At 39.3% G+C, this 17,877-nt stretch overlaps 1 protein-coding gene across 2 annotated transcripts in view; it reads right to left on the bottom strand.

Moving 5' to 3' along the window:
* Window positions 1-16,875, bottom strand: part of EDIL3 (EGF like repeats and discoidin domains 3) — a 410,169-nt gene extending 393,294 nt beyond the window's left edge. For both annotated transcript variants that reach the window (XM_044266049.1, XM_044266057.1), the window contains exon 1: window positions 16,543-16,875. In XM_044266049.1, coding sequence (XP_044121984.1) covers window positions 16,543-16,609 — 67 coding nt within the window. In that variant the 5' untranslated portion in view covers window positions 16,610-16,875. The remainder of the gene's footprint in view (window positions 1-16,542) is intronic.
* Between the last annotated feature and the right edge of the window lie 1,002 nt (window positions 16,876-17,877).

Genomic DNA, 17,877 nt, shown 5'->3' with positions numbered 1-17,877 from the left:
TTTTTTATTAATCCTTAAAACATGCTTGTATAGCTACATCTTACATTTAACCTAAATATCTTAAAGGAAAGTTTTCTTTTCCCCTGAACTGGGGGGTAGTAATAAAAGTCAATTCTTTAAAATGAAAATAGAATTCTTTTATTCAAAACCTTTAGGCCAACATAAACTTAATTTTTATCCATTTTTGACATAAAATATTAAAATAAACATGAACTGCTGAAAGGCAAGACATAGTGAGGCGTTTTCTGAATACTAAGTACTGACCAAGGAGACCATGAGTCATGAGTAAGCAGATTACAAAAAACTTTCATGCTGTCAACTGCCTTATATACCATATTTACAATTGAGACCTCTAGAGCAAAATGTGAAATAAAAATAACCTAAAATATTTTAGAAGTTTCTATTATAGGTTATAAATCAGGACACAACCTAGAGTCTATATTCATAGTAGAGAGTAAGTGCCACAAGGTAGGAAGAATATAAAGGAAGCAAAGACCGCCTGGTGGGTCAGGTGACATTGAAGGATAGTCTATTGCAGACAATACTATAGACTAATTATATCACCCCAAATCGATATACTGAAATCTAATCCCCAATGTGATGGTATTTGGCGGTGGGCCCTTTGGAGGTGATTAAGGCATAAGGGTAGAGACCTCATGAATAAGGTGAGTGAAGTGCCTTCACTGAAAAAAAGCCTCAGAGCCCTCCCTGACCCTGTAGAGCATGTAAGGACACAATGAAAAGGTGGCTGCCTATGACCCAGGAGGAAGGTTCTCACCAGACATGGAATCTGCTACACACTGTTTTTGGACTTCCCATCCTCCAGTACTGTGAGATATTAATTTGTTTTTTTTTAATCCACCGAGTCTATGGTATTTTTGTTATAGTAGTCATAACAGACTAAGAACAGTAATGTGCTCCCAAAATCAATTATTTAAAACCAGAAATATAACCAGAATATATTTATCATAAACTGAAAAATTGCTAAGCTCTGTTGACTGGCCAGTTTGTCAAATCGGTCCAGGTTCCCATCACTTCCTTAGACCATTCTTCTTCGATACCCCAGGCTGCCCAGGGTAATTGTCCCCTTTACAATAATAGCCACAATCACAACTAAGAAAAAAAATATCCAATATTTATTGAGAGTTTTTATCCTTCCAGGATCTATAAACATACTACATGAGTTATATCTCTTAACCATTCCAATGACCCTATTAGATTGCTTCTGCTTTATCCATACCCTATAGATGAGGAATAGGTTAGGGATGTAAACTGTAAAAGGCTTCAGAATTAGTAAATGGTTTATCCAGGCTCCAACTCCCAATCTGATTACATTCTCTTATCACATTATATTAGTATATCTGCCAATTGTATCTCAGCTCAAAGACTGAAGTCTTCTTGACAAAAGTAAAACATAAAATAATAATTGAAAAAGAAAATTGATTGGCACTAGATTCACTTATCCATTACTTTTCATCATAATTTGAGCCAAGCACTGTGTTACAAAACGGGAGCTAGGACACCATCATCGTCACTGACATCATTGTCATCATGATCATCATCTCCATCATGGGCCAAAGACCTTGTTCTAAGCACTTGGATTACATTCTCACATTAACTTTAGCAGTCAGGCTCTATTATTAGTGGCTCCATTTTATTTATTTATTTTTTGAAAACCAAGGTTTAGTCAACTGCAGATGTTAAAAATCCTGACTCCTGAGCCTAGAAGATTTATTTTGTTTAATGTTTATTTTTTTACTTTGTAGTTATCACATTGTATACACATTACTATGCTTTGTTTTTCATAAATTACTTCACAAACATTTTAATATTATATATATATGCTAATAAATTAGAAACTATTCTTAAGTTGTACTATTGTGTCAGAAATGATAAATTGTCAAAAATGGAAAAGGGATAACAAGTAAGTGCTCCATTCATATGGAAGACCCAGAAATAGTATTCACAAAAGTACTCAACAAACAGGGATGCGTAGCTGGCTCAATCAGTTAAAGTACCCAACTCTTGATTTTGGCTAAGGTCATGATCTCAGGGTTATAGGATTGAGCCCTGCAATGGGCTCTGGCTGAGCATGGAGCCTGGTTAAGATTCTCTCTCTCCCTCTTCCCCACCCTGCCTTCCCCTAAAAAAATAAAAAAGGTATCCAACAAACAGATCAGAGTGCTTGGTAGACGAGTTATTTGAAAACTTTAAGAAACAGCAACTCTTGTACTTAAAATGCTCCAAGGAAGAAAAACTTCCCAATTAATTCTACAATTATAGCCTTTCTCTAGTACCAAGCTTGCTAAAAATTGCTCAAATTATCATTTATAAAAACAAATGCCAACATCCCAAGTAAAATATTAGTAAACCATATTTTGATATATTTCTAATTATGCACAATTACTACTAACTAAAATTCATAATTCACAATTAATTTGGTAATTGAAAATACTGTCCCACTAATAGGGAAGCAGCCCAGTAAGTCTCTAAACTGACACAAATTATCATAGAATCTAGTATATAATGTGTGCTTCATTTTCTAACAATTTTTGTAAGTTGTGTTGGGACATAAAGCTGATCATTTGGTAGAAAAAGCAAAGGCAATTCTTATGCACTTAAATATGATGCCAGTAGCAGAAGTCATAAAGGAAAATATGGATATATTTTACAGAATAAATTTAACTGTTACATAAAGCATAGTAAATACAGAGGCAAATGAAACTTGAGGCAACATGCTTGTAGTATATCTCAGTTAATGCTTTTGAAAATTGAGGCTTGGCCTGAGCATCCTACATAAAAGTGAAATCCATTCCTGAATCCCTACCACCTACTTTTAACCTGCTAGACAGTCTCCTTCATTTATTCTTTGATTCCCTTCATTTGACTCATTAGAATTTAAGTTGTATGAGAGCAAGGACTGTCATCTGTTTTGTTCACTCTTGTAATTCCATCACCCAGAACAGCTCCTTGCCCTATCTCTGCTCCATAAAAAGCTGTTGAATATATAACTTATAAGACTATGTGGCATGATCAATTTTATGGTTAAAAATATTACTAAGTCTCTAAATAAAGAGACCAAGTGATTCCATTATAGCTCTTCTTCAATATATGTATACATATAAGTTCGAAAATAGTTAAAACTTTAAAGTAGGGATGAGGAATTAATTGCCCATCAAAAAAACCTGCCAACTATTCTCTTATCACATAAAAGAGAGCAAAGCATTAGATTTTACAATGTTTACTCTACACACTCCTTTGACATCCTATACCTTCTTCAGAAAGACATGTTTTCGGAGCTTTCTGACTCGCAGTAGAAACCACAATTACTGAGGTCACAAGCACACAAACAGTTGTAGAACCACTGAGGCATTTAAGAAAGGTAGAAGTATAGTTGCCCAAAGGGGATTAAACAGCAGTTAGCAGTGACATAAAGATTGTCATTACACAAAAAAACCTTTAAACTGAGCTGTTTCTGAGACTCTAGGCTCCTGGATAGACACAGCTCCCCGGCGCTGTCTTTTCCCCTCTGCCAAGTACATCTGGGTTTAGCAGGTGTGACTGCATGGCAGGAGGAGGGAAAGAAGTTATGGCTGAAGGAAAGTTATTGCTAGTGGAGTTTATGGGAAGGATTCCCCAGGCACTGGGACAATTAGCAGATCAAAAGGCTACCTGCAGCTCCTCTACCTGACAAAACCACCACCAAGTGCTTTGATTTTGTTGCACATACTTTTCTTGTCAACCCTTTGTAATAAAATGACAAACTAAAGCTTACTGTTGATCGTCCATATACAATTACAACTATTTTTTTGCAATTTGATAATTTAAGGTAAAACCCAAATCTTGCTCTTAAAGTGTTTATAAATTAGACAGCTATGGAAACAAGTAGGTCATTTATTTAGTCTGCTCTCAGAGTTTGCCACTACTAACGTATTTATTGCTTTCTCAAAGTGTATCACTTGTGACATAAATCACAGGTCAATGCATCAGTGCTTCAAGCAGATAAGAATTTATTAAATGAGTTAATGGGTCTATGTAAGGAACACATTTTTTTTTTTTAAACCAGAGAGAGATTTATACACCAACAGGGTTGTTTTTAACTCATGTTTTTCATTCATCCATGCATGCGTAAATTCAGCCAACAAACACTGAGTGCCTACTATATATGAGGCACTGTGTCTAGAGCTGGATATATACATTAGGGAACAAAGTATGTTTTTCCTGCCTACATGGAGCTTACAATACATTTGGGAACAAGAAATGAAATAAATAAGCTAATAAGTAATTTTATCACTATGATTTTTGAAAAGTGCCATAATTTTAAAAATTAGTAATAGAGAATGACAGGGGTATACTGTGTGTGTATGTGTGTGTGTTGGAACATTGGTAACATGGCGAAGGTGATCAGAGAGATTACCTGAAGTTGTGCAGTTTAAATGTGAGATGAGATGGGAGCAGAAAATGTGTCCTTCATTTAGAAGGAGACAGCTAGAAATAAATACATAAATAGAAAAAATACAGAAATACAGATAGATGGTATCTTCAAGAAGATAATGAATATTTTACAGACCCAAAAGGAAATAAATGAAAAAAACAAAAAGTTAAGGATGGGAATTTGTATTATAATTTAACAGATATGTATCTGATACAAAAATACAAAAATAGTAAGAACATAATAATATAATTTGTAGGAAATTAAGTAACATTATTCTGTGATTCAATGGGCAGAGATTATACCATATAATAGTAATAAGCATAATAAACACAAAATGAAAAAAAAAAGTAAAGTTCCAGTGAGGGCAAAAGCAGAACAAAGTTATGAAAAAAAAGAATGGCATACTTAAGTATTATTTGGAAAAGTGGTCTGGTAAGAAAAATAACTAGCAAAATAATAGACTAAAATTAAGAATGTATTTGTGAAAATAAGTAATAAAAAATAATAAAATTAAGAATGTATTTGCAAAATTAAAAAGGACAGACTAATACGTGTGTGGCATTATTTTAGGAATGCATATCCCAGGAATTCTCTATTGTGGTTTTGGCAAGCCTGTTGAATAAATATGTAGGCTACTTGGACAGATTCCAAATGAAACTACTAAAATGATGAAAAGAATGGCTTACAAGGACAGATTAAAGAAAGAAATATGTACAACTTTAGCATGTCAGAAACTAAAGAAGAAACATTATGGTTTGCAAATATTTGAAATATGCAAATTTGAGGAAAAAGAATTCTTTCTGTACAAGGTTGCACAATTTTAAGTATGTTGAAAAGACAAAAGAAATATTCTCCAAGTAATAACGTTGTTTTCCAATTAGAACCATTTGGACAAATGATCCAAGTTGAGCAAGGATTAAGACCACCAAGCAGACAGACATCCCCAGTAACCTAAACTATGCTGACCTCAAAATACATAGAGGCCCATCTGAATAGGATGAAGTAGGTCAGGGCACAACTGCAAAATCTTCCTACTCCACAGATGTGCTTTAAATTTAGAAAGGATCTTTCCTTGGATTTGGGCTTTTCTCTGTAATTGTGCTGTAGTGAAGTGAGTCCTGGATTTGGATGTGAGGCTTGTTTGAGTACTGACCACCTACCTCTTCTCATCTATATCCTCATCTGCCAATGAGGATAATGATAACCTCCCTAGATGGCTGTGAGGTTTAAAAGAGCTGTTACATATGAAAACATATTTTATGTGCTTAAAAGCACTGCTCCTAGTGAGATATATCAATTATTATAATGAGCTCAACATGTCAAAAGCTGTAGGATGAGGACTATCTAAGAGCATGAGGCTTGAGACTAGGCAATTGCTAACAGTCTTCCTGCCCTAAAATGAATCAGCTGTCCCCTGTGTCACAGTCCTCTTAGCTGGATACTCTTTTCTCTTTCAAAGCTGCTGGACCTGAGATACAGCATTAGTCTTTCCTACTCTTCAAAGCAACTTCCTGGACATTCTTTCTCCTTCTCAAAAACAAAAAACAACCCCCACCTAGTTTTAATTTCATGTAATACATCTCTATTCCCCAATTCTATCCCCTTACTGTAGTTATCTCCTGATCTCTGCACTATAGGCCCTCATTCCTTGAAGATTTCTGTTACTGGTTCATGGTCATTCTCTCCAACATTTCTTCTTGTATAACTTTTCAGGATTTCAATACTCATATAAATAAATGACTTTTACAACATTCTTTGCCTCTGTTCTTTTAATGATCTTGTCTTCTATCATCCTTTACCATAAGTCCTATGGTTATGTTCCAAAATTTACAATTATCAATAGCTATAATTCCCATATAATTTCTGCAGTGCCCCATAATACCTCTCATAAAATCACTTTCTATCTTTCTGGCTCATTCCTTTTAGGACCCCCAATTCAACCTTTCAGCTCCACCAGGACTTCCAGTGCAGCCATACTACCTTTCTGAGAGCACTCCGATTTTCTTGGTTGCAGGGATAGGAATGTGACTTTGAAAATTACCTTAGTTTGGGACTAATGAAGCAAAAATAGTATAAAGCATCTGGGCTGAGAAATTCATAAGTAGTTGAAAACCCCTGAAAATGGAAAACCACAAAGAATAGGTTGGGAAAGAAGAGAGATAAGTAGGACTAAAAATTAGAGCAGTGGCAAGAGTGAGTTTGTGGGAAGGAAAGGCAAAGAGAGGGAGAAAGATGATAACTCTGGTAAGAGAAAGTCTGAGAAATGTAAAGTACTGTTTGTTGAGCAAAACATGTGATGATAAGGTCTACTGAACAGCATTACCAAAAGGTTCCTAAAAATGGAGGCAGGAATCATGAGTGTTGGGAACTTCCGAGAAGTTCAATACCACAATGTCAAAAGGGTCACAAGCTCACGCATGAAAGATTTTTAAGCAGATAAATGTGAGAGAAGAAAGTTCTGAAGCCATTGAGAAAGTTTAGGATGTCATTATGATTGGTAAATAACAGACTCCCAAGAAGAAAGGAGGTGTTACAGGCTGATGGCAAGAAAGTGTTCTTGTGGGAATGAGAGGCAGTTTGGAATAGTTTTTGAAAAAGCAATCAGATACCAACTCCCCCTTCTCATCTTATGAGTCCAAGAACTGAGAAAAAAGTATAACTATAATTACCACAAGTAAAGTGGTATAGCAGAAAAGAGGAAAAAGTATGTTGGAACTACAATGTGTGGAGTCAAGTTCAAACTCTTTGGTTGTTTGAACTACAGACCATGTGACTTTCTGAACCTCAGGTTCCTTAACTGATAAAAGAAATTTAGAATGCATTCTCTGCTTATGGTCCACAGAATAGAAATGGGAAATGCCTAAGAAATCTTCCCTATTGTTCCATTATTATTACTCTAGGGGAGTAAATATAATAATGCAGAGGTCTATTTACAGTATTAAGCATTGTACGGATGTACAGTGTTATTAATAAGGTGATCTCATATTAGATGTATAACTTTCATAATTTTGTAGAATGTTGAAAATTACCCAATACTAGTTAAAAAAAATAAACCATCATTTGGTTAAATAATTGTTAATATAAACCAGGAAATATAATTTTCTAGATGATGTGGTTTGAGACCATTGGGTGCTTTTGTTTGGCTAAAATTTCTTAATAGGTTTACATAGAAATAAAATTAAATGAGGGTAGGATGTAATGCAAATTAAATACCTTCATTAAGCTAACAGAAATAAAAACCTTGTTAACCTTTAAAATCACTTTGTCCTATGTTATATATCTGAAAATTACAAAGAGAGCATGCTCTCACACATTATATTGAGTAACAATGAAACAATGCAGAGGAGCAGTGGAATCCTAGAAAACCAAAGGGGAAAAAAAAGTATAAAAATCATGTTGCAATAAACTGAATGACAAAACTGTGAAGAAAATGAGTTTTGAATCATTTCCCAATTGCTCCTCTTCTTTTCCCTACCTTTGCTTTTCTTTCGGGTGATGCATTAACTCTTTCTAACCAAAGAGAGCATACACCAACCTTTATTTCTGAATGTGAAATTTTACCATCGAAAATTAGAAATTAAAATTAGAAAAATTTAAAAATGTTGTCCCAAGAGAAGAAATAAATTTACCCTTTCCAAAATATCTACCAGTTAATAGTAAGAGATATGAAGTGTGTGTTTCATAAATAAGAAGATCATCTAACAAACTATCCCCAGGACACACAGGCTGTGTCACTCATTGACACAGCATGCTTTAGTAGTTAAGAAAGCAGGCTCTAGATTTAACCTGGATTCTAATTCTAACAAGCTACTTGGTAACTGTGTGATCTTGGGAAATGATTTAACCTCTATTTCCGCTTTCTTATTCATGTGTAAATAATTACAGTACCTGGGGCCCCCCAGACATAGAAGAATCACAGTGGTACTTAGAACAGTGGAACACATTGCATGAACTCCATAAATACTAGACCTCTTAACTGTACTTGAGAGAAATCAAAGTGAAGACCCTTGTTAACTTGTCTAACAAGGTGCTTAAAGTGACTGGTGTCAGTCCCCAAGTAAAGAGAAGAAAGGAAAAAACAAACTGATTCCTGAAAAATTACTGCTTCTGGGTCAAAATTATAGTCAGTTGGAAATCAGTCAGAACCCTGTATTTAAGTATGAAGTCTATCACTTAGAGGTAGTTCTTCTTTTAACTGAAGCAAAACAACCATAGAAAGCACTTTACATCATGCCTATGTGTTAATATTATATTTTTAACAACGCTTTTGCAGGAGCATTGGTAAGTATTTTCAAAGTATGCTCATTCTACAACACAGATTATAAAAACAAACAAAAAAAAAACAAAAACAGTTAAATAAGAAACAAAGCTTTTAAAGTCTCTGAAACTTTTTAAAAAGAGTTTATTTCATTTATTTGACAGAGAAAGAGAGATTGAGGGAGAAGCAGACTCCCCACTGAGGAGAGAGCCCATGTGGGGCTTGATCTTTGGACCCTGGAATCATGACCTGAGCCTAAGGCAGATCCTTAACCCACTGAGCCACCCAGGCACCCATGAAATTACTTTTGACTTACTTTTTCTGTAAAAGACAAATTGCTGTTTAAAATGTGTGGCTCCTTCTTGAGGAATGCTGATGAGGCGGCATAGCTCCATTCATTTGAATGTACACTGACTGTCTATTTGGGGTTTTGTTGTTGTTTAGTTGGATCGTTTGTTTTGCATAGCACCCTTGTAAGCCCTGTCTCTATAGGAAGCCCAAAATGTGACACAAGAACTTGCAGTATAAATGCTAAAACATTTTAGATGGTAATTTGCTTATTGTTTGTCCATAGCTGATATTTCAAAAGTTAGTGTTCACAAAATTAAACTCTTCCAAGGGAAAAAAGATGAATAAACAAAGCAAAATGAGAGTTCAATTAGTATTTGAAGAGAAAAATGAGGGGAGAAGGGCATGAAAGGCATGAGCATGGATGAAGATTGATGCCTAGAGGTGGCAGACATTACTGGGAGGGAGTCGTCAACTTATTTCAAATAAAAATACTCTCCAGTGTTCTCATTTGACTCTTTTACTCTTTTCTGTTCAAGAGTCATGAACCCATTTTACTATGGCTGTCTTCATATAATCTTTGGCATCAGTAAAATGTACATGGTCATCCTGGCCTCAGTACAGCAAGAAAAGCCTCAAGAGGATTATTCTGCATTCCCCAAATTAGAAACTTTATCAAACAGCAAGCATAAACCTTAAAGAATACATGATGGCCTAACCCCATTGATAGATTAGCTTCAAATCAACACAGTGTCATCTAGCATGAGATTAAAACCCTTGCCTTCCCATTTATGGACTGTTATACTACATTAAATTATCCTTAATCAGTCTGATCCAGATCTGCTTTAGAAAAGGGAAAAAGTAAAGCTAAGATATAGACTCAATCTTCTTTCTCCATAGTAACAATCACATTTCAAAGTACTTTAGTACTTGGGAAAAGCCTTCCCTTCAATTCTTGTACTTAAATCCACTATTCTGCTTCATGCACTATTAAATCTCTTGCGAACAAATCCTACACAGTTACTATCACTATAATAATGCATATTTTAAAGAACAAAATAGCAACACATTTTTCCTCTAAAATATAACCAAATAATTGCAGGGTATCTTATTTGTATTCTGTGTCCTACTTCTTTTATACAAAATTGAGTCCTGTATTTCCTAACACTTTCATTCATTATTTTAGGGGAAAAAGAATCACAAGAAAATATATAATAGCATAGTTTCTGGAATGATGGGAAAATAGCATATTAAACAATAAATTCTTCGGATATCTATCTTTTCCACCATTAAGCAGGTTTTACAAGCTTCAACATTTTTGACAAAATCTCTTCAATAATGTATGCATTTTACTGCCTTTGTACCCTCAAATGCTGAACATATTGTAGTAAATCTTTGTCTAGGATGCAAGGCCAATATTGGCACCAATTATTATAGTATTCTTTCTCACATGAATGCCTTTTGGCCTTTATACTTAGTCTCTCCCCCTCCATAAATGTCTCTGGTTTTCATACTGTAAGGGATCGCTGCTTTTGCATAGATTTTTAAGTCCCGTTTCAGTCTAATAGCTGCCATGGTTTTTTTGCCCTGATTAAGATTGACCTATTACCTCAGGTGACTTTCATTTCTGGATCCAGTTTATAGAAAGCCCAGGAACTTAAAAACCAAGAGACATGGACTTTTCTATATGATTTAAGAATTAATGCAATATCTACTATAGGTGGTCACGAGTTTTTGATGTTTTCTTCTAGTTTCTCAGCTATGTGTTACAGACAAATCAAGAAAGTTTTCTACAGGTACGACGGATGTAAATCATTGCCCAGATGATAGTTTCAGGCAGGACACTGTTATCAAATCAAGATGGAAAATCTCAAGGTGCTCCATAACTATGATCTTAACTTATTTCCATTTCTGTTTTAAACCTCAGGATTTAGTAATAGAGGCTTCACATTATCAAGTTTTTTTCTTCACACACAAAAAGTAAATGGCCAATTCCACAATGTTTTGGAGATTTGCAACCTCGTCATAATGATGACAGAATTTTATAGTGGATTATGTGCCCTAGGTGCTATTCAGCAAAGAAATGTTGGGGAGGCAGGAAGAGAAGAGGAGAAAGATGAAGATTGAGAGAAATGAAAAGAATTTTTATTTTAGGAGGAGTGACTCAGAAAGGATGGCAACTGGAGACAGACTGTTTGGCATGATGTCAGCAACTGTGTAAGAAATGGTGCAGTGGTGAATCTGTAACCCAGTTTGAAGGGCTGTATCAGCAGATGCTAGAACTAATCTGAAAGGAATGATTATCAGTTAAGGATCAATTAAAAATAAATAAATGATGTCAAGTTACTAAAAGCTATTGATATGCAATAGGCCCATTATAAGGATTAATAACTGCTTAAAATGGATACTGACAAAACTTTATTGTATCATTTGGTCTCTTTTGGTCACATGACTTATGCAGGTTAGATACTTGCAAGCTCCAGGAAACATACATTTTACTATTGTGGATAGAAAATGATAACTAGTGATCTCTCACCAGTACTATAGATGTGTACAAATGTGCAATCGAACTTAGATGCATGCAAATCAATCTAACAGAATTTTCTACTTATAAAACTTAAGAGTTGGTATGGAGTGTATGCTTAAGAGTATGCTAAACATTTCAGCAATAATTGCTTCACAGCAAGTACCTCATAGCTCTATGTGCATTTCCTTGGATGGTTCTCTAGAGACCCCTGAAAAATAATGGCTCAACCTAGACATGCGCTTTTTTGTGGCAGTTAGAGTAACTCTGTTTCCAAGTTAAAAAATTATGGTAAAAGCAGTAGGTTCTTACAATTCACTGTCCCTCTCTATCTCAGGGGAGCACTGAAAACTAACTAACAACATCAGTTTCATACAGAGCAGAAAGTCACTTTTCATGGATTTGCAGATTCACCTTTACTAGTTTACTTTTTATTTTTTCCAACTTTCCTTTAAAAGATCTCCATTGATAATCCTGACACCTGCTGGCAAGGGCACAGTTGATCCTTGTTGGGTTTTCCCTTCAACAACTTCTTCAAATCAAAGACTTTTTAAAGGTTTCTCCAGTGACAACTAAGTAGTAATTTATTCAGTTTAAGTATGTATAGTACTTAATTTCTAACATTATCAGATAACCATGAGAAAAATTCCAATACTCATTCTACTTCACATGGGCAATCATTTGACGCTTTGTATATAAACACGTTTGTTTTAATTAACCGAAAGATACTACAATCACACCATGTGCTATGATTAAGCAAACAAAAAACATGCCAGGGGTCTTCCCTACAACACAGACAAGAATTGAATCATAGGAGGGCTGGGTGGCTCAGTGGGTTAAGCCTCTGCCTTCAGCTCAGGTCATGATCTCAGGGTCCTGGGATCCAGCCTCCAACATCAACCCCCCAACCATTGGGCTCTCTGAACAGCAAGGAGCTGGCTTCCCCCTCTCTCTCTGTCTGTCTCTCTGCCTACTTGTGATTTCTCTTTCTCTGTTCAAATAAATAAATAAAATCTTTTTTAAAAAAAGAGAGAGAATTGAATAATAGGAATGGCTCGGTTTTCATTTTCTACTATTTTTTTTTCATAATAATATCAGTTTATAAACTACTTGGGAAATAAACTCAACTATGTAAAAAGTAAATTGATTAGCTAATAAACTCAACTATGTAAAAAGTAAATTGATTAGCTATGAGAAGTCATACCATTAATTACGTATTTACAAAATTTGCTGTTTGTTTTTCAGTACCTACTCATAATGATTTATTCTGTCTTGAACTGAGTTCTAAAGTCTCCATTGTTTTATGGGATTTTCGTTTGTTTCTTTTGGCAAGAATATGATGAACCTACTACATCATGTATTGTACTCAGAGCTATTGCACCTGCAAGTATACTCAGTATATTACAAATACCAGAATTATTTTCTTACACTTTAGGAAACTCTCAGATCAGGCAGGTTTTTTTTTTAAATTGTGCACAAATGGTAAGGTATACAGTCCACCCATTATGTAAAACCCTTAAAAAAATTAAAAGTTTTGAAAACAAATTGCGTATTTGAAATTTTTATCTTAGTATCAGTAAAATTAAGAGTATACTAATTTAGACCCTAGGAACTGTCAAACTTATATTTTCCAATGGCTTTGAGTAACTAAGCTATTTTATATTAGTATTGTATATTTTGTCCTTTTACTTTACATTGCTATAATTTTGTGAGAAGGAAAAATCACACGTATCTGGCAATAAAAGCAAACTTTATTAAAATTCTTACAAAAAATACCTGAGTATTAGATCCTGAGTACATGTATGAACACTGATCTTAAGATACTTGAGAAAAATACAAGAGAGTTTTAATTTAGAGTACTGAAGTGAAATACTTTTCCCTACTTTTGAAGATCTTTGTAACTTCAAGACCATAGAAGGAAGAATGTAGCATTTCAATCTTTTAACCATAATTTTTATTATTATAAATGTTTTCCCAAAACCATATCCATATTTAAAACAAAATAAATTTCAGTTCTAAAGAAATAGTTCAAGAATAAGCAAAGCCTTTTCAGAAACAGAGAGGGGAAAGTGTGCTGTATCACCACAGTGTTTGGGATGGCCAAGATTTTTCATTACTGTCAAACTGTCAAAGCACCATACTTTATCTTTACTTTATTATTTTTAGTTCACCTAAAATTATTTTTAGGTGCTTCATTTGGCATCTGAATTAGCACTTATTTTTAAAGTACAGAATTCACGGTCATGTAAATTAAGTAACGAAGACACTAATGTGTAATAAATTTTTAAAAACACAAAAACCTGTTATTCACTGTAGATATTGCTATACTAATTATAGAAGCATCCTGTTATTATCTTGAGTGAGACTGTTCAGGTACTAATTTATTCTCACGTAGAATAACTAAAAAACACCATTGATTAAAAAAAGGAAATTCAAATGCCAATGATTCATAGTATTTAGGACATGTCTAGACATTTTTAGACAGTGCCATTTGCTTAAAGACTTCAGGCACCAACTGCAGGCACAGGGACAGATTGCATAAGATGTCACGTGCTTGCTGCAACTGTATGCATGTTATTGGATTTTTCAGAGCAACCCACAGCGATGAATAATTTAAGAGTTAATAAAATATTCAATCTGACTGATCCATTGGTTTAATTTTAAGATAAAAATGGCTAATAAAAGAAATTACCATATCCCAATCATTAATACACGTAAACTGCAACCCACACAGGGAAACACCAATTTCTAAAAGGCTACATCAGATAAACGATGTCTGGGGCAGGGGAATGCCAAGGGAAATTCTCAGTGTTAACACTGGCTTCAGTAAGTTTACTCAAAGTTTAATTGTTTGGAGCTGTCACACAAGCTGCACTCTGCCTTCTGCAGGGCTGAAGGAGAATAAATTAGAAAGGTGCAAGTTTAACAGAAAGGGCTCATGGAAAATGATCCGTTTCTTTCTTAAATCCCTCTTTCCCTCTAATCACAGGCTGGCTGGGGGGAAAAAAAGGAGCAATCCTTTTGAATATGGAGAATATGGAGTATGCCGCTGCCCGATTATTGTTTGGGAGAGGGAATGGAGAGCCCCGGCAACACCGTGGTTCGTCTGGCGGAGTAAGCTGTGCCCTAGGCGTGGGTATCTTTAGGAGGCAGAGCTACCGGCTGCAGTGAGCCAAGACTCACCGCACCCCAGGGTTCCCGCAACCAGACCCAGCGAGGAGAGCGCGGCCACACACGCTAGACACATTATCTCCTCCTCCACCCCCGCCGCACTCCACCTCAGCTCGGGGACAGATGGTGGCTGCGGTGGCACGGTGTAGGTGCGTGTGAGTGGGTGAATGTGTGTTTTCGTGTTTGGGGTGGGAACGGAGGCGGGGAAGGGAGGAGGAGAAGGGAGTGCCTGCAGTTCTCCCCTTCCCCTTCCTGCTAAGGCACGAAGGGCTGAAGGAATCCAGACGGGAAACCGGAGAAAGGAAAAATAAGAGTGGTGGGAGCCCTGTCTTTTCCATATCGCTAGGGAACTCAGCCGAGCAACTACAAAGCCATTACCATTCCTTAACCTTCAGCGGAGTGACTGCCTCTGCCTGATAACTAGAAGGGCACTTTGTAAACGCTGGCAAGGCACACACCTACACACACGCCTACACGCTGGGGAAAATAGCCACAGTCTGGGGGAGACAGGGAGGCCGAGGCGGAGCACCGCCATGGATCGCTACTGGCAGGGCAGTGAGGGCATCCAGGAACACCAAGCTTCTTGGACAAACAGTTGCCCAAGAGCTCACGGTTTTCCTATGAAACAAATAAATGGATGGATGCAGGCATGGATGGTGTAGAATACTCATGCGGTGTGAATTTCAAATGGATTCGAGTCAACGCTTTTTAATTCAACTATCCTTTTTAAGAGGCACATTTAAAACCCTGTAGTGCACTCAGTTCTCCACTTGAAGCAGCCTGCTAAGGGTTCTATTACCCTCGGACCCCTTAGAAGCGGCTGTCCTTATCCGTGAGCGCAGAAGGGGCGCAAGTCCCTCTTGCGCGGTCCCCCCTGGGCCCCCTGTCGCTCCTCCTGCCCTTTATCAGCGCCAACTTCAGCCCCGACCCGCTCAGTGACGTGGCCGGGACAAGGGCTCGTATTGACAAGCCACCCTCCGCAAAGGACCAGAAATTTGTCTATACAACTCCGCAGGAGACTCACTGAAGCCCGGCAATTTTTTTTTAGGCTGGCTTCTTTCACACAAGTCACGGAAAACACAACCAGACCAGCTCTTAACAACTTTTCTGCTCCTGGGCGGGGGAGCGAGGATGTCTCCCACTGCAAGATTCTCTACTATCAAGAGTTAGGGTTGTACCCGGAGAGAGTGCTGAGCCAAGCTCCGAGCCCCTGGGGTTAGAGGAGAGGCGGGTTCCTAGGGTTTTTCTGTAATCGACGCAGCGAGTCCTGCCGGGGAAGGCAGCAGAACGCCGAACGGACTCGTCAGACCCGTCTCCACCTCGCCCACCTCCAGAACTCCCTGGGCCAGGTTTGGATTTGTAAACCGCTCAGCCCCGGCCCACATTGAAGAGCCGTACCCGGGGGACAGACGGCCATGCGGCTCTCCAGCCTCTTCCCGTTTCAAGCAGATGACGCCCGAAAGCTTAATTCCCAGCTCGGGCCCCCGCGGAAGCCCCGCCCGTGGCCCGTAGCGAGCATCACCGGCATTGCCCAGGCAGGGTTCGAGCAGTGACCGGCTGGCCGAGGGAGCCGAGGAACCTCTGGTTCCCCAGAGCGCCGTTCCCTCCCCCCACCGCCCTCGGTCCCCGTCTTTCCTCGATCTCACCCCGGTACCCCTCACCCTCTTCCCCGCTCAGCCCCACGCACTCCGCTCTGACTTTGCGAGCACTTTTCCGAGGCAAGCGGGGCGCGCCGCCTCCTCTGTACCGCCCGCGGCGCTCACCGCCCCAGGCGCGCCCCGGGGACCGCCTCCAGTCCCCTGCGCGGCATTTCCCAGGGGACTCCAGCCTGTCCCGCACCTAGCGGCCCGGGCCCCGTCGCCTCACCTTTGCAGAACTGGGGGACACCGAGGCTGAGCCCGATCAAGAGCCAAGCGGCCGCCGAGCGCTTCATGGTTCTGTCTCCCGAACGTGACCCCGGCTGGTCAGGGGTCGTTCCAGAGGGCAGCGTCGCTGAGGTGGCACCGCAGGGCAGCGGCAGACCCCGCCCCTGCCCGAGAATTCAAAAAGATGTCCTCGGTCCGCAGCACTACCTTAAACAAATTCTTGGAAGACGCGAGGAAGAGTGGTGGCCAAAGAGAGGAATCTTTCTTCCCCTTTTGCCAGCGCTCCGGCGGCGAGAAGGTGGGCGAGCTCTAAGGAGCGGCCGCCGGGCTCAGCCTCCGCTGCGGGTGGGTCCCGGCTGAGGCGCGGCGGGCGGGGCGGGGCGGGGCGCGGGCTCCCGCGGCGGCTTCGGGTCACCAGCGCCTGTGGACCCGCAGACGGTACGCTCGGCTTGCTCCGCTCTCGCCGCCGCAGCTGCGGGGCTTCTGACTTGGGAGAACAATGAAGCGTGAGCTAGCGGGGAGCGAGCCGGCGGCCGGGTGCGCACTGTGTACAAACAGAGGCGGCGTGCGTGCGAGCTTGAGCTTAGCAGGCGCGCTCCCCCGGTGCCCACCCGCTCCCCCCTCCTCGCCCTCCCCCTTATTCCCTCCCCCAGTCTTCCCCTCTTTCCTCCCTCTTCCCTCACTCTTCCTCTCTCTCTCTCTCTCTCTCTCTGTCTCTCTCTCGTGGCTCCTTCTGCTGGAAGAGAAAAGGGAGACAACTGCAGCCACACCCTGGCACCTGCCACCACCTCTAAAGTTCGTACATTGCCTCTACCTCCTCTGCACACGCCGGAGGCTCTAGGGTTAAGGGAAGCACCTTGGCGTCTGAGATTCTCTTGGTTCCAGCAGTGTCTTTACAATTAACCGCGTTAAGGATGCCCCTGAAGTCCCACGTTAAGGATGCCCCCGAAGTTCTCAGTATAGCCAACAAAACAAGTTAAAAGCGATTTTGAAAAGTGACTCTTGGGACACGAAGCTGCGCGAGAAATGGAACCCTGCAAAGTGAATTGCTCCGATTCTCAGGAAATGCAAACTCGTCAACAGCCAGACTCTAATCAGCTAAGACGAGGCTGCTCTGCTGTTCTGTCTGCACTTTAGTTATTAGCTCTAGGGCTGGAAGAGAGGGTCCTGAGTTTAACTGTTCATAGGGGCCAAAAGGTGAAGGCCTGGGGCAAGCGAGTACAAGACACGTGTCTTGTTAAGCAGCACACGTTTCAGACGAGAAGTAATGGGGAGAATCTGGGCACTGTGCAAGAAAAGAGAAGGCAAGGACAGATTCTTGAAGTATCACTAAGGT

The sequence above is a fragment of the Neovison vison genome, chromosome 1 (genome assembly GCF_020171115.1).
Source record: "Neovison vison isolate M4711 chromosome 1, ASM_NN_V1, whole genome shotgun sequence".
Taxonomy (NCBI): Eukaryota; Metazoa; Chordata; class Mammalia; order Carnivora; family Mustelidae; genus Neogale; species Neogale vison.
Note: the sequence above shows the minus strand (reverse complement) of the source record. Positions and strands in the feature narration are given on the sequence as shown.